The sequence below is a fragment of the Protomyctophum bolini genome (assembly GCF_963924005.1).
Source record: "Protomyctophum bolini genome assembly, chromosome: 15".
NCBI lineage: Eukaryota > Metazoa > Chordata > Actinopteri > Myctophiformes > Myctophidae > Protomyctophum > Protomyctophum bolini.
Genome location: NC_137876.1, coordinates 12939480 through 12965672, shown reverse-complemented (window position 1 = coordinate 12965672; position 26193 = coordinate 12939480). Strand labels below are relative to the sequence as shown.

Genomic DNA, 26193 nt, shown 5'->3' with positions numbered 1-26193 from the left:
TCTAGTCTAGACTATATCATCATTTCCACCTGTGGAATGGGAGAGGATAACATCACGATTTAAAAAGTCACCTGGAGTCAAAGCGTTTCCTAAAGATCATCGCAGACCACACCTTTGCCCAAGGACTAAACGCCAGTAAATCAGTCCCCCCCCTCCCTCCCCCCCCATATAGTGGTGAAATCCAGAGGGATCATTTTACAGGTCTTCTAATGTCAGGGATGAGGCACACATCCTCTGAGAGAGTCGTGTTGCGCAGGAGGAGGAGAGCCGAGCGCCAGTCTGGGAAGACCATCAACAAAACTCAGCTTCTGGACGAGCCACCGAAACCCCAAGCGCTGTGTGTTACGCAACAACACGGCCCGGCCCATTTATTTCCCCTCTCCCCAAAAACCAAATGCACGCAAAGATTCCCAAGCATTCCCCTCAAGTAAATCATCATAAAGCTCATCGTGCGTTTTCATTTTTTATTTTTTTGCTCATAATGAGGCAATTAGTTATTTATGAGCTTTTGCGGCACTTCCTCTTGTAAGTGGCCCGGCGACGACCCAAACTAGCGGTGCAATTACCAGATTCTGCCGCGGCCTCATCCATCATCATGCATGCGACGGGTTAATTCTACCCCTTTTACTCCTAGCCTTCCTCTCATCTTTCAAAGCCGACCCGACTGCGTGTTTGTGTATCAGCCCGTGCTTTCAGCAGGGGATCTGCAAAACGACTCAGACGCGAGACAATTATGGGACAGGACGCAAGTCTGCTCTCTCCACGATCCCGCTTCCCTCTGCCCAAGCGCTGTATACATTACAGTGACACACGGAACCAAAATAAACACGGCTCTCAGCTTTGGGTAATCCTAGCTCAGAAAGGTAGCTACTGTTCTTCTTGCACAATGTAGGTACAGAGTCTGCTTCACTTTTCCTGAACAGGCTCCAAAATATACCCCTACCCCCTGCTCTTTCACGCGCGCATGCACGCACACACAACCCCTGATCCCCAGCAATTCCCTGTTTCCCCTCTAACGAGGGGTATCGCAGCTATTATCCGGGCTCTGGCAAACAAATAGACAAACACTTCCTGGTGTGTTGAAGTGAAGGGGAGAGAGGAAAGCCTTGTTTGAAGGTTGGCCTGTATTCCCCACTTTCAAGTTCAACCTGGCGTCCCTGTTTTGGTCATACTTGTTTGAAAGATGAAAAACGAAACGGATAATGGTGAATGGTGATGGTGGATTGTGGGGCTTGTAAATTGCCTATTTTGGCTGCATGACACATTCATCGCACAACAACAAAGTATGCACGATGAAGTGTTGGGCTAAGTGGTTAACACACTGACGTACTAGTAGTGATCACGATAAATCCCACCTCTCTATAATCTCCTAAGGGGGAAGGTCTCCACGTGGAACCTTTGTTTACTGCAGTGCTGCGGTTCGGGTTGCGCTTATTCTCGCCTGTTGACCACTAACGGCGCCACAGAGAATAGAAAAAAGTGTGAGCCGCTCGGATTGGATGGCGGCCGGGTGGGATCAGAGGCCTCTGGACCGGATGCGCAGGGAGAGCGCGTTGGCGTGTCTCTTGACACGATGCTGTAAAGCTGTCACAGGCCTAAGGGGGCTGGGGAGGGGAGGGGGGGTCTAAAGGCTGTGGACAGACAGTGTGGATGACTGTGTGTGAACTCAGCTCTTATGTTTGCAACATGAGTAGCACTGTTCCAAAGCTCAGCTAACACTACGACGGAGGGGGACCTTACACACACACACACACACACACACACACACACACACACACACACACACACACACACACACACACACACACACACACACACACACACACACACACAGAGAGAGAGTAAACCCTCTTTCCCCTGGTCGCTCACGGAACAGTGTTGGTACTGTTGGAGACCTGACGTTGCTTGAAGGTGGTGTTACAGTGTGCCTCACAGAGGCTTGTTATTGCATGTGACGTCGAGTGTGTGCGTGTTGTGTTTAAGGTCGGCCCTATACTGTCGCTGTCCTGTTTGGTTTGCATATGGATGCAGAAGTCTGATCCTATGGTTGTGTGTTTTCAGAGGAGCTGAGGTGTGCCGGGGTGACGTGCCCTGCTCTGGTAGTGCCCTCCTGCCCCGAGGGCTCCGTCCTGACCAAGAGTTACACGCCCCCCGCCGGCTGCTGCCCCTCGCTGCCCCCCCAGTGCACCTGTGACCCGCGCGGCTGCCACCAGCCCCAGTGCCCCAGCGGACAGCGCGCCGTCCCCCTCGTCCCAGCCAGCGGCCAGCCGGGGGACTGCTGCGACGTCTTCGAGTGCCAGAAAGGTATCTGCGCTGTGCTGCCCAGCACGCTATATCTTACAATAAATGCACCACGTGTGTGTGTGTGTCTGTCTGTCTGTCTGTGTGTGTGTGTGTGTGTGTGCATGTACTGTACGTACGTGTGTACGCCTGTAATCCACGTAACTCGAGAACCGTTGAAATTTGACACATGTGTTCCACACCACCACATGGAGTGCAGTAGCTGGCCTGGTGTTTGTCAGATACACGGTTGTCCAGAACCGCCACAAAAGGCTCTGGTCAGGCTTTGCCAGTGGACCTTTAATGAGCTTAAGTCCCTGCACCTGTATAATCCCCAGCCTCTGCTTGATTGCCATGCAGGCAAGACACAGACGGACGGTTTAAACGGGTGCTAAGACAACAGGTATTGCATACTAGGTTCCCGACTTCCCGCATCGTTCCCAAGTAGGCCGGTGGCCAACGGGCACAGGTCTAGTACATACAATGCATGCACACAGACGATATACACACTCCCCGCCGAGGGACGGAAGCGCTGCGCGCGTGCGGTATTCATCAGCTTCCAGCGGGCCATTACTTTCATCAGGGCGAGCGATTTCCTCGCTGTGACCAAAACATCTGAAGATGAAAAGGCAGAGGAGACCTGATTACCGTCGGGCTGTTGATCTGTCTGAGCCTTCCACTGTTCAGGAGCACAGTTCAAAGACTTTCTGCTTCTTCCTGAGGGGCGTGTCGGCAAATTAGATTGCCCGAGGGGATATTAGCCGTAATGGGTCACATAATACAGATTGTTTGGTCGGCCGTGTTGAGTGCGTGTTCTCACCTCGTGAGGACAGAGGAGGGAGAAGGAGGGAGGGGCATTATAGCAGTGGTTTTCAACCAGTGGTCTGTGGACCGTCAGTGGTCCTTGACGGGGTTCCAGGTGGTCCCCATGGAGAGTTGGTAACCAAATTGACCCTTTTACACTACCAAGAGTTACATTTTTGTTAAACATCTGCATTACTTAATTTACAAGAATTTGCATGTTCTCTCTCCTATGGTACCACATCAATACAGCATGGAATTGTGGACAAAATCGTATCCAACGATAATATTTGGGGTCTGAGAGGCTAAATATCATCAACTTATGGTCCGTGGCTCAAATGTTGAATATATTCCGCGTCATCAGTGCCCAGTGGTTGGCAAAAGGGTATTTCTGTGTGGAGTTTGCATATTCTCCCCGTGTCTCCTAGGGTCAGAAAAAACATGTAGTAATCTTGGTCTCTAAACTGCCTACCTCTAACGTGTTCCTTCCACGCGCTATGTCCAACCAGTGAAACTCCCCCCTGTCAGGTGAAAAGAATGCACTGAAGGAAGCATGGTCAGTCCGCTGCTCTCACCAGGTTGGCGGAGGGAGTGTAGAGCACAAGTTTACATTAGATAATTGACACTGGATGGAGAAAACAAAGAGTTACAAAATCACGGGATAAAATTATAGGAAAAAAAGGAGAATAAATAATGGGCCTTGACATGAAAAAAGTTGAAAACCACTGCATCATAGGGAGAGGGGGAGGAGGTGAGAGCAGCTGTTGGATGGACAACAGGCCTACTAGCTCGGGAGGAGAGGAAAAACCCACGCCCACTGCCTACGCCCTACACCCGGGGGCCATGCAGGAGGCATGGGGGGGGGGAGGGCCTGCGGCGTTGTGGCCTGTTTACTCTGCGCTCCCAGCTAAAATATTCGCTGTTTGACCAACAGAACAAATTCCCATTCTGGGCCCTCCATGTCCATAAATGAACGCCGTGTCCCGGAATTAATGGGACTTAACGAGCCCAGTGACCAGAAAAGTGCTTAGGCTGTGAATTTGCTCAAACAGAAGTGCAGTGTCAAAGGGTTCCCCGTCTGGTCACACGTCCACAGGGACCAGGTTCAACAGTTCATCGATGGGAATGCTTTTTATGTGCTCCATGTCTGCCGGTGGGGAGGGTAATGGAGTCAGGCAGGCCGACGGAGGCTGAATGGCAGCCGTAGGGGCCAGAGGATCAGTGTTTTGATAACAAGTGTCTGCTGCTCTTTGGGCTCCGGGGCTTGATGCCTTTTGTTGCTGCTCCTACCATCCATCATGCCTGCATGACTGCGCCCCCTCCCCGCCCCGCATCAGAAGAAGGCCCCCACGCGGACGGGGACAGCGGGGTGAAGACGTGGCATCAACCCCTGTAGAACCCCCCCCCCCCCACACACCAAACCCCCAGTATCTCCCAAAGGCCGCCACATGTGTTGAGTTAGTGAATTCTGGCGTGCCTGGTTGCTCAGAGAGTTTGGTGCTCCTTGTGGATCGGTCTCGCACGTCTCTCTTCTGTCCTGGCACTTGGATTTGTCCCCCTCTGCGCCAATCTCAAATAAAAGCATATGAACTGTCAAAAATAAGTCTTATAATACAACTCAACCACTTCAGGTTAAACCCTACATACTTTGTTGACTGTACCCCAGGAGGTCTGGACTAGGACCCTCTACCCCACAACTTGAAATCTCTTTGCCGTAAGTAACGGAATGCTTGCCCCCAGAATCGGAAAGCATGTGGTTGACAAAATAATAAGTGAATTCCACTATCAAGACACCACTCCTCTGAATGTGGTGCGACGGAATCCATCGATTCCATTCCACAGATCCTCTTGGAGTGTGCTCACTGTGTACAATGACAACAGGCCTGCCCTGTGTGTGTTTTGGTGTCCGCCGTGGCGTTTCCACGAGAGTGCTGTTTTCCAACAACAGCAGAGCGGAGCGCTAGGTGCATGCCTGGGTCTGCTGGGTGGCAGAGCGTTGGCCGCGGCCCCGCTCCCCGGGCCGATCTCACATCGTCATCTGATATTACAGATGGTTACTGCCGTCTACGGTTTATCAGTGCCACAGTTGGGCAAATAGTCTGTGTGGACAGCGTTCAGGCTCGCCGTCGTCACCCATCTCACTGAGGAAATGAGCTCAGAATCAGATAGCAGTGGTTCCCAAACTTTTTCATGTCAAGGACCCCCAAATTGACACTAAATAGCCTGCGGACTCCCCTTTAAAAAGATATGCCAGGGACCCCCATAAGAGAAGATTTCTACTGCTCTAGTAGTGATTCTCAAACCATTTACTTTAAAGGACCCCCAGTTTGACATGGATTAGCCTACGGACCCCCATTTAACAGTGACGTGTTGAATATGCTAAATCCCACCTCTTCTCTCCTACAAGAAAGCTTTCCAACGTGGAACCCTCGTTTACTGCTGCGGTTCTCATTGCCGGCCCAGTTGACCACAAGCTGCACCAATGAGACTGAAGCAAGACTGAACCCTTCTTAAGGTCAGGGCTTTTTTACGACCCCAACCAGATTCACAGCCCAAGTCTCGCCCCGCTTTGGAGAAGGAGCGAGCATCACCAAAGCATGCACGGAATTCAGAGGCTGTTGCCGCAAAGTTTGTTTTAGGGATTACCATCGGCAAACACCGCAGGAAATCACATGTGAGCGTCCCGTCACGTGACTTCCTATTGTTTCTTGCGCGAGCGTTAGAAAAAGGCTGCCGTGCCCTTTTGATTTCAGCCTAAAACTGGCCTAAACTGCTTATTGCATTTTCTCTGCTTGGCTATGCCGCCGCACGCTAGGCTGGCTGGATGGCAGCGACACAGAGGGGAACAGAGAAAGAGAATGGAACAGGAAGAAAGTGAGAGCGAATAAGAGAAGGAGAAGAGGAAAAAAAAGAAGTTAAATCTGCCCTCCCCGCTTTACTTTCAACTCGGTTGGCACCACATGCTTTGTGTTACAGTGCGGCGGTAGTTGCAGGAAGGCGCGGGGGTCAGCGGTGCGAGCAGCGAGGAGGTATGGCGTACAGATGCTCTCCGCTATAGAGACCATAGTAGTCCTAACATCTGCCAGCGTGTGTGCTGTGCTGCCTTTCTTTAAAGGAAAGCTGTCTAGCCGCTTCTCTGCGGGGACGAGCTCGCGGACCCTTCAGAAAGCCCACCTCATTACACTTCCGTCGGGTAGAAACCTTGTATCTCTGCGTTTCAACTTTTTATGTCATTTAATGTAACTAGTGTGGTTGCCTTGAAAAAAAAACGTTAAAATCGTGCAATAACTCTTTATTCTCCCCTCCGATTGGCCAGCGATTATGGGTGTCCAAAGTGTTCATATGATTATGAACGGCCCACACAACCGTGTGGGACATTTTTACATTCATGTTTTTAAAAATGTAACTACAGTGGAGATTGGAACACACAGGTTCTTTTGTCCATTTACTGAAAAGTAACACTTTTGGACATGCAAGGTTTCCACCCAGCTCCATCTCCCAGCTCATATCAGACCGGCTGTCCGATTAAAAGGATACGATGTAGAAATACTCGTAAAAGTACAAAAGTACTCATTATGCAGAAGTTTTCAAATGTCCACAAGCAAACAAATCTACAAGCTCACATTGTGTTTCGCGATACATTGAACAATACTCAAGTACAAAATCCTCAAAACTAAGTATCCTCGCAGTATACTACTCTCTCTGTGAGTGTCGATGGCGCGCTGTAATCAAACAAGTAACTCAAAGTTCAGATGAATTCTCAGGTCACTGAAATCACAGAACTCCTCTGGAAAAAGAACAAAGGTTTTATTCTCTCCGTCAGTCGTCCTCTGCTCTCTGCCAGTCTCTCTGTTATTTCTCACGCTCGCAGAGACACATTGCACACATGTCTACAGTACACAAAGATATGTGTACACACACACACACACACACACACACACACACACACACACACACACACACACACACACACACACACACACACACACACACACACACACACACACACACACACACACACACACACACACACACACACACACACACACACACACACACACACACACACACACACACCAGTGATCAGAGGGTCTACTGCCTGTTAAAGCCACCACTACGGGCCTGTTATTGTTCTGCAACAATCCATATAGAAGCCATTGTTCAGGAGCGTCTTGCATTTTGCAGACAGAAAGCCCAGGGTTTTCCGGTACTTTTCTCTGTCTTTACTGGGCCTGTCTGCTGTCTAGAACTTTTGGACCGACCAACCGACACGCAAGCAAGCCTCCAGTTTCCCCCCCCAAGGCAGCGGCCACTGTAAGCTCAGCTTCGGTTCGTAGTACATGATTGACAGGGAGGTATTTGTAGTTTACTTGAGTATTTCCAATTTCCAATACTTGTACTACTTCTACTCCACTACACCTCGGGTCCAAATATTGTACTTTTACTCCATTACATTTATTTGAAAACTTAAGTTACTAGTGACTTTGTAGCTTTTGATTATTATTACAAAACGTGCATTAACCAGTTCAGCCACAAATACATTTCAGCCATTTTACAAGCTCAAAAGAGCCATTCTGCATAAAGAGTACTTTTTACTTTTGATACTTGATACCAATACTTTTACTCAAATACATTTTGAATCCCAGACTTTTCCCTTTTCACTTTTCTATGTTGCAGTATTGATATACTTTCACTCAAGTAAAGCATTTCACTACTTTTTTTCCACCACTGAAAAAGAGCAAAGAATCCTGCCGTGCGGCGGGTGATCCCCTTCGCCACGCCGCCCGCCCAGCGGGCACGGATCCTGTCCCGGCCGCGGCCGCAGACCCACCGCTGTTTTTCTTTTGCTCTGTGCTTGCTAAGACCCCGCCGCCTCTTCAAGGCTTGACAGATCCCTGTGAAATTCCACCTCAGGGAGCTGGCTTCCATTGTCTGATGGATTCCATTCCCCCCACGAGGCTTAAGCCATTTAGGCCTGACATCGAAATTTAAAAAATGTCTTTTCTGAAAAAATGTCAGTTGTTCTCAAACATATTCATGTCAAGGAACCCCAAATATATATGACATTGGCCGCTGACCCCCATCTGAAAATGTGTAGTTCCAGGGACCCTCTCAGTAGCAAAGATTTGAGTTAAAAGAACATATATTCAAAGATTTCAGGCACATTTTCACGATTTAAAAAAAATAGCAGACCTACAAGAGCTTGTAGATCTGCTATTTTTCAATAGCTAAATTATAACATTTTTAAAACACCAAAAGGGATTATGCCATTAAGACCTATGAGGCCGATTGAACAAAATTACTTCTAAAACAGTCGTCTGAAAAAACCGTATGTCGCTATACAGTATGAGTGGTTCGCAAAACGATTTCATGTCAAGGATCCCCAGAACGTATTTCGCTGACCAACATCTCAAAATGTTGTGTTCCAGAGACCCCCCGAAAAACAAAGATTTGAGTTAAAAAAAAAACGTTTGCTTTCATTTGTTTTTGCAGATCGACAAGCTCATAGCACAAAGTGAGCTTGTAGATCTGCTATTTTTGAATAGCCAAAAGTATCAAATAATGGTTAAAAGTGGTTAAAACCTGAAATGACACATACTGCTCTCCTGGTTTTAAAGGGTTAAGCCCTCTCAACGCTCAGCATCTACCTCAGCACTACTGTAGCACACTCTGATAACAAATAAAAAATAAACCCACTCAGTCTATATCAAGAACAGATAACGAATGGGCTGTTGATGAATTCCCAGATGCACTACTATACTAGTATAGCGTATACGGGTCTGGGCACTCCAGATAATTATTTAATGAAAACTCTGGCGTGTTTTTGTTGCTCATATCATGTGGTGGTTAGTGGTTAGGATTGGCGCGGGGGGGGGGGGGGGGGGGGGGTACTGTTAATCCCTACCAAATGTGATGGACACCTGACAGAGAACAGTGCCTTTCATTCATCAGGACTGAGAGCGTTGTTTAACCCCATATACCCATACATGGCAATGCCTTATTGCGCATTATATAAATCCAGACATTAAGCTATATACCCCCTCCCACCAACACCACATACCCCGCCAAAGGAATTCCTCATGGGCCCTTTATCTTCCTCTCATTCCTTAAATGTTATATTAATAGCATCTTATTTGTCATTGTTATTTTTTGTGTTTCTTTTTTTGTGTTACTCCTTGGCACAAAGACGTTTGAGAACTATACTGATTCAGAAGGCATTTGTAGAATCAGCCACATACGAAAGGGAGATACACTACGAGCTTTGCTGCAACGATACGATGTGGCGTCTGGCATCTTGCTTGATGGCATCGAGTGATGGCTCACTGCCCTCTCCCTCTCCTGTCCCTCTCCCACCCGACCATGCAATGGAGGCAATAATTATGGACATTTCCACATACTGGCTACTGCGAATAGGCGACTATAGGAAAACCCGAAGCAAAAACATAGTGAAACTGCGCTATACAACAACTTTGCTTTATGTTTACTTATTGCTCCATTGCATGGTCTTGATAAGGGCTAATGACGGAGATTAAATCATCTGATAACATCCGAAACCGCTACCGACACAGTCTCTCCCAGTCTCGCTGCTCTCTCCCTCTCCCACCCACACAGTCTCTCCCAGTCCCACTGCTCTCTCACTCTCCCACCCACACAGTCTCTCCCAGTCTCACTGCTCTCTCCCACCCACACAGTCTCTCCCAGTCTCACTGCTCTCTCCCTCTCCCACCCACACAGTCTCTCCCAGTCCCACTGCTCTCTCACTCTCCCACCCACACAGTCTCTCCCAGTCTCACTGCTCTCTCCCACCCACACAGTCTCTCCCAGTCTCACTGCTCTCTCCCTCTCCCACCCACACAGTCTCACTGCTCTCTCCCTCTCCCACCCACACAGTCTCTCCCAAGTGCGTCCACAACGGGAAGGAGTTCTCCGAGGGCGAGGTGTACCGCATGGACCCCTGCTGGCTGTGCCAGTGTCGGGGGGGTATCTCCTTCTGCTCCAAGGCAGAGTGCGCCGAACTGGACTGCGAGAACTTCTACATCCCCGAGGGGGAGTGCTGTCCTGTCTGCATCGGTAACGTTACGCTCATTCTCTGTTTTTGTCTCTCTGCAGGCACCTTTTCCACCGGGGTTGAACTGGTTCCGTTATTTATTTTTTCCGCTTAATGTTGAACCAGTTCAGACTGAAACCAGTTCCACTGAAAATGAATTGGTTCAGAACCGTACAATTTGGTTTGGAACTGGAAGCAAAAAAAGGCAGACGGTTCCGTGAAAGCACCAAGGTTCCAAGAATCTAGAACGGAAACTTCTAGAACCACATTTGTTTGTGTTAAAGGGGCCTCAGTGTTGTCTTGTACAGCAGTGGTTCTCAACCTTTTCAGGACGTGACCCCCAAAATAATCATATTTGAACTGGCCCCCCACCCTGATAAGCACTTGGAATTGTAGGAGTTGAGGCATTATATTCAGTTTGACTTGGTTCCGCACATAGATATTGTAATAGCTGATCTACAAGCACTCAACGCCTCGCGTAAAATGTAATTTATGTAAATCAAAACTCTCTTTAAGACAAATTTGTAAAGGCCAACATCGACAATGAATCATATACTGTATCTGTAGCATAAACATGTATTTCCAAATTGTTGATTGGGGTCAACAGGTGATTTCTTTACATTTCTTCACAATTAAAATCGAGCAATTAAAAACAGCAGGACTGTTATCTCCACGCTGCCATTAAAACCTACACCTACTCACATAAGATGCAAGACGACTGTTTGCATGAATCTTTTCATGGAGAGTGACGTCTCCCAAGGCACGTCCTTCTGGAGTCAGCCATGTTACAATTTGGAACCTCAGTCAATGAGAGAAACTCGACACTTGAACGCTACAGTATACTTGTGCCAGTGCAGGTGGTCCACGTTGGGGTTTTGGGACCTGAGCGGGAGATCAGCGCTGGCGATATCGAGTCCCTTACTGCAAAGTTTCCAATTTCAATCCCGTTATGCTCAGCAAACCGTGATTAGCAAAGAGACAATTTTATGAGGCGGAAACAAGACGGCATTCTGATTCAGAGCTACAAAAATCATGTTTGACAAGTAGGCTATTCAATACGGGAAACAGAATGGCCAATGTTTCCAAATTAAAAGAGCATGCTAAAGTTGTGTAACCCAGTGGTTCCCAAAGTGGGGTCCGGGGACCCCCAGGGGTACTTGAGGGAGTTCCAAGGGGTCCCCAGCTAAATGATAGTTACTGTAGGAACCAAATGGACCCTTATGGGTCTGTAACTCTGTGTACTGAGAGTGTACCGAGTGTGAAACAATGAAAACTAGTAGTATACTGTACCTATGAACTAACTTGTACACTCAAATGGAACTTGAGTGTACGCTCTCAGAGTAAAATTTACTTTGATTTTACAATATAAATTGGAGTCCCAGAGATAAAAATGCCATTAAATTGGAGTCCGTAGACTAATGCATGTCAAACTGGGGGTCCTTGAAATTTAACAGGTTGAGAATCACTGCTAGAGCCGTAAATCTTCTCTTATGGGGGTCCCTGGCATATCTTTTCAAAATGGGGTCCGCAGGCTCATTACTGTCAATTTGGGGGTCTTTTTAGGAACCACTGGTGTAACCCACTCAAAACATCATTTCTAAAGTTACAAAACTCAGTTCATAACGTCATTTCATCCTCCCTTTCTCTCATGTCTTCGTGTCCGCCAGGCTGACATGCAGGTAAAAAACAAACGCATTTGCCACTAAAGACATTTGTGCTGTAGTTGTATCAGAATGCGAGGTGAACATATTCATATCATATCCAGCTATCACATTATAGACACTTCGCTTACATTGGCATGTAAGCGAATATGCTTTTAAATTTGTGTTCTTTAGCTAAAGTGAATGGAACCTTCTGGTTTCTCGCTCACAGAGCACAGAAACAACATAAAGATGGCCGATGGATTTGGATGCCCTGCTGTTTGGTAGAACAACCTGTTCTACCAAACTTACCATTTGCTTATGCTATTTATGCAGTTCAAATATTTTGCCAGCAGACGACAACTCCATCCTCAAGTTATTCTTCATTTTTGTTTTAAGATGTGCAGGGTTTGAGAAAACATGACAGTTATTAACGCGTTAAAACCGGGAAAGCATCTGTGTCAATCATTTTAGATTTTGGCTATATAGGTTGAATATTCAACAATCGTGAAAATTGGCGCAGCTTTGAATATATATTTTAAAGCAAACATTTTTAACTCAAATCTCTGCTTCTGGGGGGTCCCTGGCACAACATATTTTGAGATGGGGGTCCGTGGCCAAATACATATCATTTTGGGGTCCTTGACATGAAAAGGTTTTGAGCACCACTCATACAGCAACATAGGTTTTTCAGTAAACTGATTTAGAAGACATTTGTAGAATCGGCCTCAGGTCTTAAGGGCTTAAATGTAAGCCCATTGCTACTGCAATGCAGGAGCCCTTTGCACAGAAGTGCCATTACGGTGCAAAGGGGTTGGATGACATGGTACAGACCCATGTTAACCAGGTGGTAAAATGGACAGTACCCCCCCACTCCCTCAGGGTCCTGACACTAACCTCCGATGGCCCTGACTTTAATAGCTTCCGCGTAGATCCAGCTGGATTCTGTGGTCATTAACATGCCGGGCATTCAGGAGAGTAGACATAGTAAAGAAAGCAGCCAGCGATGCATTTCCACTGGGGAAAACTTCAGAGAACATAAAAGGGTCTCTTTCAGAGCCTGCATGAGGGGGAACACTCTTGTGCATGAGCCCCTCACGAACGAACACACACACACACACACACACACACACACACACACACACACACGTCCGATACCTGCACTGCAGTTGAGATTGTAAAAGGAAAAGGAAAAAAGGGGCTGCATGTGGCGAACACATTACAGTCTGAAATACTGCTGTCAACTTTCAAAAGTATAAAGCTAAAATCTCCTATATGGATGTATAACTAATCTCTGACAGAAAATGCAATCTTTTTATAGTTTCACAAGATAGTATTACGCAAAGTGTTAATGTAACAGCTCTGTTTACACCTTTATTTAATTCATATTTATATCCAATATTGTTTTGTAAATACATAGTGTTCCACTTCTGCTTTGGCAATGTAAACGTACGTTTTCTCACGCCAATAAAGCTCCTTTGAATGGTACATGTATACTGTAGCTATACTGTGGGAGGTTACTGTAGGTCAGTGTTGGAGGTATACACCTGGAATGGCCAGGAGTTTAGAAGGGAATGTTTTTGATGTTCTTCCTATGGGAAGCTGTGTAACTCTAAAGATGATTCCATCAGTAATAATACCCTCAGCTAAAAAAGGTGAGGATGGGATGGGGTCGAACAGGATTCAGACTTGATTAAGGAGATGGGGTAGACAGACGGAACCTCATCCTTTGGGAATGGTTTCAGCCAGGCCACGGCAGCGTACACACAGAGAGAGAGAGAGAGAGAGAGAGAGAGACAGACATGTACAGTACAGACCGACTGACAGGGAGAGCAACAGAGACAGACGACAGTGGATCAAGAGGTAGAGTGGCCGTCTTGGAATCCGACGGTTCCAGGTTCGATCCTCCTCCTGGCTACGTGTCGAAGTGTCCTTGAGCAAGACACTGAACCCCTAACTGCTACCGATGAGCAGGGTGGCTCATCATCTGACAGGCACCATCGGTGTGTGAGTGGGTGAATACATTGTAAAGCGCTTTGGAGAAACTATGCAGTCCATTAGAGAGAGAGAGAGAGAGAGAGAGAGAGAGATAGAGAAAGATAAGAAGGCTCATCCAGTCTAAGTAATCACAGCCAGATGGATCATAACCTCAGCTGCCCAGGCTGTTCTGACATCAGATAAGCCAAACAGCACTCCTTGGTCTTCTGGGAGATTACTATACAGAACTCTTATTTTGCTGACACATTCAAACATGCGTGCACATGCACACACACACACACACACACACACACACACACACACACACGCTCACACACACACACACACACACACACACACACACACACACACACACACACACACACACACACACACACGGTTCACCTTCCAGCTCCCCCTCATCGCATTGCCTCATTTGCAGACTCCTGCCTCTGTTACCAGTAAACAGTGTAACAAATTAAAGTTGTTTATGGTTATCATGACGTGAAAACAGGGTCCCCGAAATCGGACACACAGGGCATCGTCCATCACCTCAAATGGAGCAGAATGGCTCCCCAGACTGGCTCTCTTAAACTGTCTTAGCCATTCAGTTTCCCCACTCGGGACTTCAAAACGAATGACTGCCAACTCTCCTTATACACACACGTGTAATGTTCGTAAATGGGCTCGCCTTTCCTTTGAGTAAAATTTATGGCGTTAAACTCTGACCCGCAAGGGTCGACCGAAACTAGATCGGCGTGACGCATTGGACACGGGACGGACGCAACAACTCCCCTCCCTCCCAGACCTCACTGGACACAGGACGAACGCAACAACTCCCCTCCCTCCCAGACCTCACTGGACACAGGACGGACGCAACAACTCCCCTCCCTCCCAGACCTCACTGGACACAGGACGGACACAACAACTCCCCTCCCTCCCAGACCTCACTGGACACGGGACGGACTCAACATCTCCCCTCCCTCCCAGACCTCACTGGACATGGGACGGACGGAACATCTCCCCTCCCTCCCAGACCTCACTGGACACGGGACGGACACAACAACTCCCCTCCCTCCCAGACCTCACTGGACACAGGACGGACGGAACATCTCCCCTCCCTCCCAGACCTTACTGGCCGCTGAGAGAGATGTCATCTCCCTCGCTGTGCTCCCAATAATCAAATCCTTTATCTGAAGGACACAGCTGTGTCCTGCATCTTTCATAACTTAAAGCCCTCTCTATATATATATATATATATATATGCTTCGCTGTACGTTATCGCATGAAGACCTCCCCCCTACTCGTTACTGGAGATTAGTCATCTAAAATCCAGAATGTTCTTGCTTTAGTGCTTATTGGTGGCAGGCCAGTTTCCAAAGCATGCTGGGTCGCTCCTGGGCTGCCCCGTCCTCCTATCCTGGTCTCTCTCCCTCTCCTGTTAACTCCATTCACAGGGCAGACATGTCCTCCTATCCTGGTCTCTCTCCCTCTCCTGTTAACTCCATTCACAGGGCAGACATGTCCTCCTATCCTGGTCTCTCTCCCTCTCCTGTTAACTCCATTCACAGGGCAGACATGTCCTCCTATCCTGGTCTCTCTCCCTCTCCTGTTAACTCCATTCACAGGGCAGACATGTCCTCCTATCCTGGTCTCTCTCCCTCTCCTGTTAACTCCATTCACAGGGCAGACATGTCCTCCTATCCTGGTCTCTCTCCCTCTCCTGTTAACTCCATTCACAGGGCAGACATGTCCTCCTATCCTGGTCTCTCTCCCTCTCCTGTTAACTCCATTCACAGGGCAGACATGTCCTCCTATCCTGGTCTCTCTCCCTCTCCTGTTAACTCCATTCACAGGGCAGACATGTCCTCCTATCCTGGTCTCTCTCCCTCGCCTGTTAACTCCATTCACAGGGCAGACATGTCCTCCTATCCTGGTCTCTCTCCCTCTCCTGTTAACTCCATTCACAGGGCAGACATGGGATAAGTGGTGTAAAGTAACTAAGTACATGTACTTAGTATCTACCCCACTACATCTCAGAGGCAAATATTGTACTTTCACTTCACTACATTTATTTGAAAACATTAGTTACTAGTTTGTAGATTTTCATTATTATGACAAAACATTGACGTACTACATCATGTACAGGCTTCAATAAAATGCTTGACATGTTAAATCAGGGCAAACTATAAACATGGCCCTGATGAGAATGAAAGGCATGTGTGCAGATTGTAGAGTCAGATGACTATGACGTATGACGGACTAACAGTTTATGCTCCATCTTTCCTCTTTGTTGATACTACTTGTACGTTTGTTTGTTTGTATGGATGCACTAAACAACGTTTTGTTGTACGTCTCATACAGTGACAAATAAAGCTCTCATCTTATCTTATATCTTTTAGGGTACAGAGATCGCTCCATTATATTTTGAGAGAGAGAGAGAGCGTTTAGTTCTTTCTCCAAAATGTTAGATGATTTATATTACTATCCTCTCCTCTGTCCCTAACATTCACATCATATCCAGCTTAGAATTATAGAGACTTATGGCAGAGTATGTTTTTATTCGCGTTTACGAGCTAAAGTGAATGGAACCTTCTGGTTTCTCGCTCGCAGAGCAGAGGAACAACAGACAAAGACGACAGATCGATTTGGATTTATATCATGCCCTGCGAGCTATACAACCTGAGGTTCTACCGAACATCATTTAAACATTTCCTCATGGCATTTATGCATGTCAAATGTCTTGCCAGCAGACGATAACTCCATCCTCCAGTTATTATTCATTTTTGTTTTAAGATTTCACAGTGCAATGATTGATAGCATCCTAACCCTGTCCCCAACACCAGTTGTGTGTGTGGAGACTGGGGTGGAGGAGGCAGCTGTAAGCAGCAGCGGATGGGTGCGAAGCAGGCAGCAAGACGAGCAGAGATCTATAGTGAATGCAACGCCGTTTGAAGGAGCCTCTCTGTTAAGAGCGTGAGCTCTGATTGGAGTATGAAAGTGTGACGTAATGACCAGCAGAGCTGTGAATGGGGAATAGGAAGCTAGGCTGATTAATACAGCCGATTCATCTGACTGACTGACGATTACAGCCGAGGCGTTCAAGACTCCCGGTTGCAAACCACTGGTCTAGGCGCTTCTTTTAGGCTCATTTTCATAGACCTGGTTGCTTATGGGGCGTGCTGCACAGATAGCTGGGTGGACAACAAGCTGCTGGGTGGACAACGAGCCGAATGTTAAATGTCTGTCCCTCCCTCTCTCCCTCCCTCCCTCCCTCCCCAGACGTGGAGCTGCTGTCCATGGACAGCACGGAGGCCAGCTGCTGGGTGGACAACAAGCTGCGCGGCCACGAGGAGCAGTGGAAGGAGGACGACTGCACCTTCTGCCAGTGTGTGGACGGCGAGCCCCACTGCACCGCCATGGCCTGCAAGCAGAGCTGCCAGAACCCCGTCAAGATCCCCGGGGAGTGCTGCCCCTTCTGCGAAGGTATATACTTAAGAGATGTAGCGATAGCGATCCCGAACACCCATTGTTTTTCCTCACGATCGGCCGATACCGATGTTGTGTGCGTAAGGGGACAATTTGAATATTTCCATTATTAATTATTATACCACGTCAAAACTGTTCCTGTGTGTGTGGGTAGGAAGGAGAGAATGTTTAGGCCTGTCGCAAAACAATATTATACTGTATATCTGATTGACTTTTATACCACTTAAATGTTATAAAAGATTGATATCTCCAAATCGGGTAAATTTGCAGATCACTGATCGAGTAATTTGGAGTGAAAATCGAATCGATTCAATCGGAGCACCTCTGAGCGATACCATGACTTTCTTCCCGATATCGATTCAGATACCCATAACTTTTGCATCGGTCGATACCGAGTACCGATCCGATAGCGGTGTGTAATGAAAAGAATGAAAGATCTAAGACAGTGGTTCTCAAAGTGGGGTCCAGGGACTGTCATGGTTCCTTGAGGGGGTTCCAAATGGACCCTCACAGGTCTTTAACTCTTAGTGTACAAATGGAACCAAATGGACGCGGATGGGTCCATTTTGGTTCATTTTGTACACCGAGTTACATGGGATTCATTTAAATAAAAAGCCCTGTTACACTTAGCTATGCATTAGGGTTGTCACAATTATTACATAATCGTCAAATCGCCGAAAAGCAGAAGTAGTACATTTTTTACTTTTTTTGGTATATTTCAGTTATTTGTCATATCTGCCCTGTGCACGTCTTTATTACGAAGCCTAAAACATTTCTATGCATAATGTTACAGTATTCAACGTCAAAAACACTGTTAAATGGTATAATGGCAGTTATTTGTGTGACAATTAATGGTCAACTTAAAACTTAAATGTGTTATCGTGACAGCCCTAATATGCATCAACTTGCATACCACCGTGCACAGAGAGAGAGAGGCACAGAGAGACAGAGAGAGAGAGAGAGAGAGAGGGCCCCTATACCTCAGCGTTGGAAGCCACGGGCTCATTAAAGGGGAGGCCACAGAGCATTCTCGGAGCCGCGGGGTTCTTTGTGTTCCTTTTATTACCCTTGCCCGCCAAAACTAGACCCACCTGGGCGCGAGGCTGCGCTGCGCCTTTAGCACGAGAGGCCGCTTAATTGGACTGGATCGCTTTTTGGTGGGGGCGGGTCTAATTAGTTACAGCTCATTGGGCTTCCACCCCCCCCCCCCCCCCCAGAACGTGGCATAAGATGTTGACCAAGGAAAGGTTGTGTGTGTGTGTGTGTGTGTGTGTGTATGTGTATGTGTATGTGTATATGTGTGTGTGTGTGTGTGTGTGTGTGTGTGTGTGTGTGTGTGTGTGTGTGTGTGTGTATGTGTGTGTGTGTGTGTGTATGTGTATGTGTGTGTGTGTGTGTGTCGGAGGCACGCGCGTGTCAATTCAAGCCACACTCAAACAACGCCGTTGTTCCACAGAGAAGGTTATAGGCCCACTTCAGACGCGACCAGGCAAGGCCAAAAGTCTGACTTCAGTCCACAAGGGACGCCCTGTTATCTCTCGCCGCTATTTCCACAACGTGCTCTTTACGTAGATCCAGCTCATTAACGGGAGACAATGGGAGACGCTGAGACAGGAGGGGATAATCCCTGGAACAGCAGTGGGAACCACCCCGCTGTAATTGCCCCACATTTATCTGTAATCACAGTTTACGCTCAAATAAGAGCAGTGTGAATAGGTAACCATTATGGCTGGCACGGCTACAATAGATGTGCTGTGTGTGTTGCCTATTACAAAGCCCTAGTGGGGGCCAGGATTTACATATAATTTGTATCAGAAACCACAAGTTTTTTAACAATTACGCCATTGTTTTTCCATTTTATTCCAAATAAATCACACCTGTGTGAAGTGAGCGGTGCAGCTATATACTTTTGTTGTTATAGTTACTGTACTGACTGTACTGTACGGTACAGTGATATTGTTAGTTATACTTTTATTGTTATAGTGGTCAGTGTGAAAGGCCCTTTAGGCTGCTCAACAGTGCCACTTTAGGTCACACAGCGGTATTGCAGCTGTTCGTATCCCAAACAGACAAGACATAGACACAGAGACACAGGCGGCCAGTCGTTGGAGCGGTTGGCATCGCTCAAAAACCCACAGGGGTAACGGCATGGCTCCAATGTGGATCGTCTGTGACATCAGTCATCTGTGATTTATCGATGATGAACAGAATGACTCCAGATTTGGAGTCAGACGTTTCCAAAGACCCACTTTGGACTCCCAGTAGAAAGTTTAAGTCAAAAAGTATAAAACATATCGTTGCTGTCAGGCAGAAACAGCACACAGAAGTATCAAAAGTAGCAGATACACAAGCTTGAATCCGTGCCGCGTTTTGAGCTTTTTGGATTTGATTTTAAACATAATGGTTTCCACCCAACAGAGATGATATGCGGATACGTTAGTCCAGTCCATCATGTCTTTCCGTTTAATCCAGATGGACTGGCTGCCTCTTTCAGCTCCTTCAGAAGGTGCTCTGATCACCTGCCGCAGCTCCTCTCCACGAAACGAAACTAAACAAATTCAGCCCTATTCAATTGGGGGTGGGGGTACATTACTTGAGTAAATGTACTTTGTTACTTTACACCACTGAATGTATGGCTGTCTCCCTGTCTGTCCTCCGTCTCCAGAGCCGTCCTATGAGACAGTGAGTCCTCTGCTGTGTCCTCCTCTGGAGAACTGCACCCTGTCAGGGAAGGACTGTCCCTACGGCTTCCACCGAGACAACAACGGCTGTCTGCTCTGCCACTGCCTCAACAGTGAGTGGAACACGTGCCACACAAAGGGTTAACCTCTTAACGATGGAGTGCCGTGATCCCCCCCCCCCCCTAAATCATGATCATCAGGTATCCTACTATGATTATACTAACTAGGAGGAAGAGGTTTTTCAAAAAAAGTGTTAAAATTATGTTTTTATGTGGCCAGCCACACCCACCAGTTCATTAAGTATACCTATACCTAGTTTTCCTGGTGGGTGGTGATCCACCTGAACTGAAGCCGCACCCACAGCTTTGATTGGGCCTTTTGACTCAAAGGCTTTCACCTTTCAGGAAGAAACAAACTAAAACAAAAAAATCTCTCAGCACTCACCCCAAAAATTACTTCTTCTCTATGAAGTACAGACCCTTCGAAACCTTGAATTCATGACAATGTTTTTTTCCAGTTTTTGTCGCATTCCTAAGCCAGTAATTTGATGACCGGCAGAGTCTCAAAGACTCTCTGTTGAGTCTCTTATTGAATCTCCATCAATACGATCAATTTGAGGCTTCATGGTTGTGTGTAATTGATAGAAAATGTGTGGGGTGACCTACTCCATTAAGGCCTGATGCCAATTCTACAAAATGCTTTCTAAATCAGTAGTTCTCACACTTTTTCAAGATAAAAAAGTATAATCAAAAATAGCATATGTACAAGCTTGTAGATCTGCTATTTTTTAATAGCCAACGCTAAAATCTAAAATGTCACAACCTGGCTTCTCTACTCGGGCATGTTAGGTGAAAACCTTTCAGAAATATATCACAACAATTCAGCTAACTCTGCAAAATAGCAGATCTACAAGCTTGCGTCGTCGTCGAACCTGTGATGACGTAATGCTGTAGATCAGCCATTTCCGCATATTTATCGCACGGCAAAGAATACAGGCCAGGCAGGGGCTGAAGTAGTTCGTTTTCCACAGAACAAAACTTGCAGAAAAGCATGAGTCGTGTAGCATTCTTTGACGTGATGAATGTTTCCTCTGGCATGCCGTTTCTTGCAGCTCTGCATTACCACCGTTGTCGTACAACCACAATATACTTGCCATCCGTTCGGGGCCGTAGAACAGTGCATGGTTCCTAAACTTTTTAGCCTGTGACTCAAAAGAGACGTTTTGACCGGGACCCAAACTAGTGAAAGATCGGCTATTTTCACTATACTCCTTAAAACCTTTGTTTTCTTAATTCATGGAAATCTTTGCTTTTTGGGGAATTCATTTGAAATAATAATAATTAAAAACAAAATCTTAGGAAAACAAAAAAAATAAGGGGACCCATAAGAATGTGTCGGCGACCCACAAATGGATCCCGACCCACAGTTTGGGAAACAGTGTCGTAGAAGAAGAAGCCACTGTGGCAAGTCGGTTGAGACAGGAGCCTGCACACAGCTATAGGACCCCACCCCACCCCTATTTATCACAGCTCGTTTGTTATCCGCGGCTACGGCCTTTTCTCGCAAGCCATTCCGTCATAGGAATGTTTCCAATAGAGAGCAACAGGCAGCTCCGGTGACTCATGCGTCGTTGTTGATGGATGACCGTGGTGCCCGCGTCGTCTACAGACTGACCCCTCGCTCAACTCTTTTATTTTTTTCAGACGACTCCTGCCCGGACCTGGGAAGATACTGCTCCCTGGAGTGCCCCGCGGGATACGAGAGGGACGACCTTGGCTGCGAGGTGTGCGAGTGCAGCGTCCCGGCGGCGCCCAAGTGCCGACCCCTGACCTGCACCAAGACCTGCCCCTACGGATATGTGTGAGTGTGTTGTGTAATGTGTACCGCCCACCAAGCGGTGGGTCGGGGACCTATTTGTGGGTCGCGGACACATTGTTACCGGTCGTATGGGTCATTGTTAATGTTTACTACATTTGGTTTTTAAAATGATTTTAGATAGAACTTGTAGATCGGCTATTTTCACGAGTTTGGGTCCTGGGCGAATATCGAGTTCCTGGTTTTGGGTCACGGGCTGAAACGTTTGGGAAACCACTGACCTAGCGGGGTCTCCCCGATCCCACGATGTCATCAGTCAAACCAGCTTTTAGCCCTGATCAAAGGCGGCTTCCGCGAGGCTGTCACCTGGTGTTCCACGCCGACAAATGGGAGGAAACTGCAGCAGTCGTGGTTCCCATGAAGCTTGTGAAAACAGAAAGTGACTGTCGATTTTTATGTCTTCATTTACAAAACTACGTATGGCAGAGCTGCTGCAGAGGTTGGACGTTATAAAATCAATGGTTATTACCAGTAAGACTCCCTGAGGACGAGAAGAAGGGCGATGTCGCGTACACGTATTCTCCTGGGTGACGGCAGACTGCTGGGCGAGCACTGGCGCTTTGGCATGGGGGGGGGGGGTCGGATCAACATATGGAATGAATTCTGTACTGGCCATATATGGAGTGTGTCTTGAGTGTACAGGGTTTGATGAGGTTAGATCAACATAATGTAATGTCAGAACAGGAAGGACAGGTGGGTAGGATCAACATATGGAATGTCAGAACAGGTCAGCTCCATATATGGAAATATAAGGGTTTGAGGTACATAAATATATGCAAGTCCAACAATAACCACATTATAAAAACACTTAACACTCCTCTGAAATAGGTTGATGACTACAAGTATTTGGGTTCATACTGTATATATCTTCTTCCCAAAAGGACTTTCAAACTAGGAAGGGTATGGCCTGGTCAGCCTGCAATGACATGCATAAGATCTGGTCATCCCAGCTTAGTAAGATGTTCAAAGTCAAAAATGTTAGGACGACCGTCGAGCCAATTCTACTCTATGGCTCCGAGACACTTTCAAAGAAATTAGAGAAACGGTTGGATGGCACTTACACCCGCCTTCTAATGACAGCGCAAAATCTCTCTTGGAAGAGCCACCCATCGATTCATCTAATATACGGCAACCTTCCCCGTGTTTCTTCACTAGTCCGATCCAGAAGAATACAGTTTGGCGGCCACTGCTACAGAGCTGAAAATGAGGTTATATCTTTGCCTCAAAGCAGGCCAGAGGTAGAAAACTGTCGTTCCCTGATCGGGACACATGCATCAGTAAGCAGGAACTGGAAATGATGATGATGATTGAGGTCAGATGTAGAGTTGCTGGCCGGCTCCAGAATATGCAGATCTGGGTGATGATCCAGTCTTCTCCATGTATGCTTATCCAGGGTTAGATGAGGTCAGTGTCTTTGACCAAAAAATAGACAAAAGATCTAAGGGTCTCCATGATGTCACGTGATGACACAAGGCGTGACCATATATGGAGACGTGATGTTACGAGGCATGACCATATATGGAGGCGTGATATGGCCAAATTGACATTCCCATATATGCCACCGGGCCCCTGGTGATGTCATCTACGTCGCAATTACATATATGCCCATACATGGAGATCCATGATGATGCCACGTGATGTCACAAGAAGCATGACCATATATGGAGGCTTGGGGTGACGCACGTTTTCATAGTAAATGCGACCCGTGGTCACAAATAGAGGATATGCGCGTGACATCATCACTGTATAAGTATAACTGTATAAGTTATACTGAGTGGCAAAAAAACTACTTTCTGTCCTTGACAGCCCATACATCAAAACAGAAAAGTCCTATCTGATTGCATTAAACGACATTAAACTCACTTTGCCACTCACTTTATGCATCTATTAATAATATAAGTAACACTAACAAAGCGAAATAACAATAGGATTCACCTTTAAAGTAGGAGTTATACTTGTCATACTTATTGCAGTAGCATCATGGACGTGCTGTCTCATATCTCCCCTCCAGTCAAACGCTGGAGGTAATGATGTTTGGAGATAATGACTGCAGGTGATTGCTGCTGGGGGGAGGGGCAGTGAGTGACAGCGAGGAAATAGAAGGCTGTTATGACAATGACTTGACAGCACAGGATCAAAGGATCTGCCTTGGTGGCCAATCAAGCCCCCTAATCTCTCTGTGCGTGTGTGTGTGTGTGTGTGTGTGTGTGTGTGTGTGACTGTGTGTGGCGTACACGTGCATGTTCTCGCATGCATGTCTGTGTGTGTGCGGTCCTCCACGGCCCCCCTAAGCACCTCCTGCACCTCCTCTCCTCCTCCTAATCCCATTTAAATTAATCAAACATCTGGAAGTGCTCTGCCCCCCCCCCCCCCCCCCGGCCGGCACCACTTTCATTTTCATAAATCATCTTTCCGTCTCAAAACAGCGATCACAGAGCAGCACATCTGCAACAAAAGCGCCCTTTATGAAAGCCGGTCGGATACGGTCGGGATTCTTCCTGGTATCTCAACCATGCTCGCTCTCTCTCTCTCCCTCTCCTGGAGCCGCGGGTCTCGAGATAGAGCCTGATATGTCTGCACAGGATGCCAGGAGGGGGGGGGGGGGAAGAGAGAGGGGGAGAGAGAGAGAGAGAGAGAGGGGGGGGAAGAGAGAGAGAGAGAGAGAGAGAGAGAGAGGGGGAGAGAGAGAGAGAGAGAGAGAGAGAGAGAGAGAGAGAGAGAGAAAGAGAGAGAGGGGGGGGAGAGAGAGAGAGAGAGCAAGAGGGGGGGGGAGGGGCAGTGGTGGAAAAAGTACTCAAATGTTTTACTTAAATAAAAGTCAATCAATCAATACTGTAGAAATACTCTGTTAAAGTAAAAGTCCAGAACTCAAAATGTACTTGAGTAAAAGTAAAAAAGTATCGACATCGAAATGTACTTAAAGTACTCATTGTGCAGAATGTCTCATTTCAAGTTTTCAAAGAATCTTTTCAAAATAGCAGATCTACAATACGTCGCGGTGCAACGCATTGTGAGCTTGCAGATCGACTATTTTCAAATGGCCGAAATATAGGGCTGAAGTTGTTACTGTATGTTTTGTAATAATAATCCAAATCTACTAAGTAACTATTAACTACATTTTTCAAACAAATGTAGTGGAGGGGAAGTAGAAGTACTGCTAATTGGAAATACTCAAGTGAAGTACAAAAACCTCCACTAGTCCCTCCTTAACCTCGCGCCACCAGACTTTCCGCCTATACACATATATATACAAATAGAAAAAAGCATGTTGGTTCCAGTTGGCGCTTTGTTTTGGTTCCCCAAATCCCCATTTAAATGCCAGATAGAGTATAACTACTCGTTTAGTCGCCAGTCGCTACACGTTGGAATATGTAGAAGATGGATATACCAAACAAACTATTCCTATAAGTTAAACTACGGGGGTTTTATTTTCAAGGGTTTTAATGGGTAGGCCCTAAAGTATGATGCACGCCACGTACCGGTAATAGTTTTTTGGTACTACTGGTTCCGTTTTGGTGGTTCCGGCCTGATGACTACAAACCAGTGACATGACGTAAGTTCTTTCTGCTCCCGACCAGATCAGAAACCAGGGAAATGGTATGCCCCCCCCAGGCACCCTTCATTAACATTTTAGTCTAGTTTTTATTTGTCTTAGTCTTAGTTTGAGTCATAATGGCTTAGTTTTTATTTAGTTTTTGTCAGTGAAAAGAAAGGTAGTCGACGAACATTTTTGGTGAAATCCTTCAACCCGCTGCATGCACAATGCAAGCCTGTCCTCTAGCACGAGACTCCTCTCGCCACTGTAGTACTGTACTGTACTGTACTGTACATACATCCAAAACCAAAGTCACGGGTCAGCCCTCCAGTAGTCTCTGTGCGTATAACTGTAGTCCCAGGTTTACAGTCGTCGGTGTGTAACCGGCGCTTACCGTATCCGGTTTATTTTCGCACGGCTACGCTTGATTGGCTCGGCAGCAGGTTTGACACTGAAGTGACTATTTAAGACCCCATTACCGCATCAAAAGTAAGTAAGCGGGAGGGGGTCACGGCCTTAAAAGGTGGAGAACCACCGCGGTATGTCACATGCACTACAGTATGTATGCAGAAAGACTTACACGGGGTTAAAGCACACTCCTCGCTGTCTGGCGTTAAGAGCGTTGGAGGGGAGAGAGGCCGGCGCGAGGGGCAACCAGCGGAATGGGTCAGGGGGCACGGGAGGTGCTGTTTATATTGACATTTGGCACAGTCGAGTGGCCAGAGCGGAAGACAATGTGGGACTTAGCGCGTTTCCCCTCCTCAATGACTCTAAATCACCATCATCCGACCTGACAGGAGTCACAGGACGCGCACGGCATTCTCCTGGCCGTGCCGGATCGGCACGCCGGAATTTGTGCCGAGCCAG

The 26193-nt window shown here is 47.0% G+C and overlaps 1 protein-coding gene across 2 annotated transcripts in view; it reads left to right on the top strand.

Moving 5' to 3' along the window:
- The window catches only part of LOC308330155 (cysteine-rich motor neuron 1 protein), a 68337-nt gene that overhangs the window by 19041 nt on the left and 23103 nt on the right, over positions 1-26193 (top strand). Inside the window, exons 4-8 of one of the 2 annotated variants that reach the window (XM_080784883.1) lie at positions 2062-2304; positions 9973-10152; positions 17029-17232; positions 19901-20029; positions 21620-21776. In XM_080784883.1, coding sequence (XP_080641009.1) covers positions 2062-2304; positions 9973-10152; positions 17029-17232; positions 19901-20029; positions 21620-21776 — 913 coding nt within the window. The remainder of the gene's footprint in view (positions 1-2061; positions 2305-9972; positions 10153-17028; positions 17233-19900; positions 20030-21619; positions 21777-26193) is intronic. The other variant, XM_080784884.1, reaches the window with a different exon arrangement.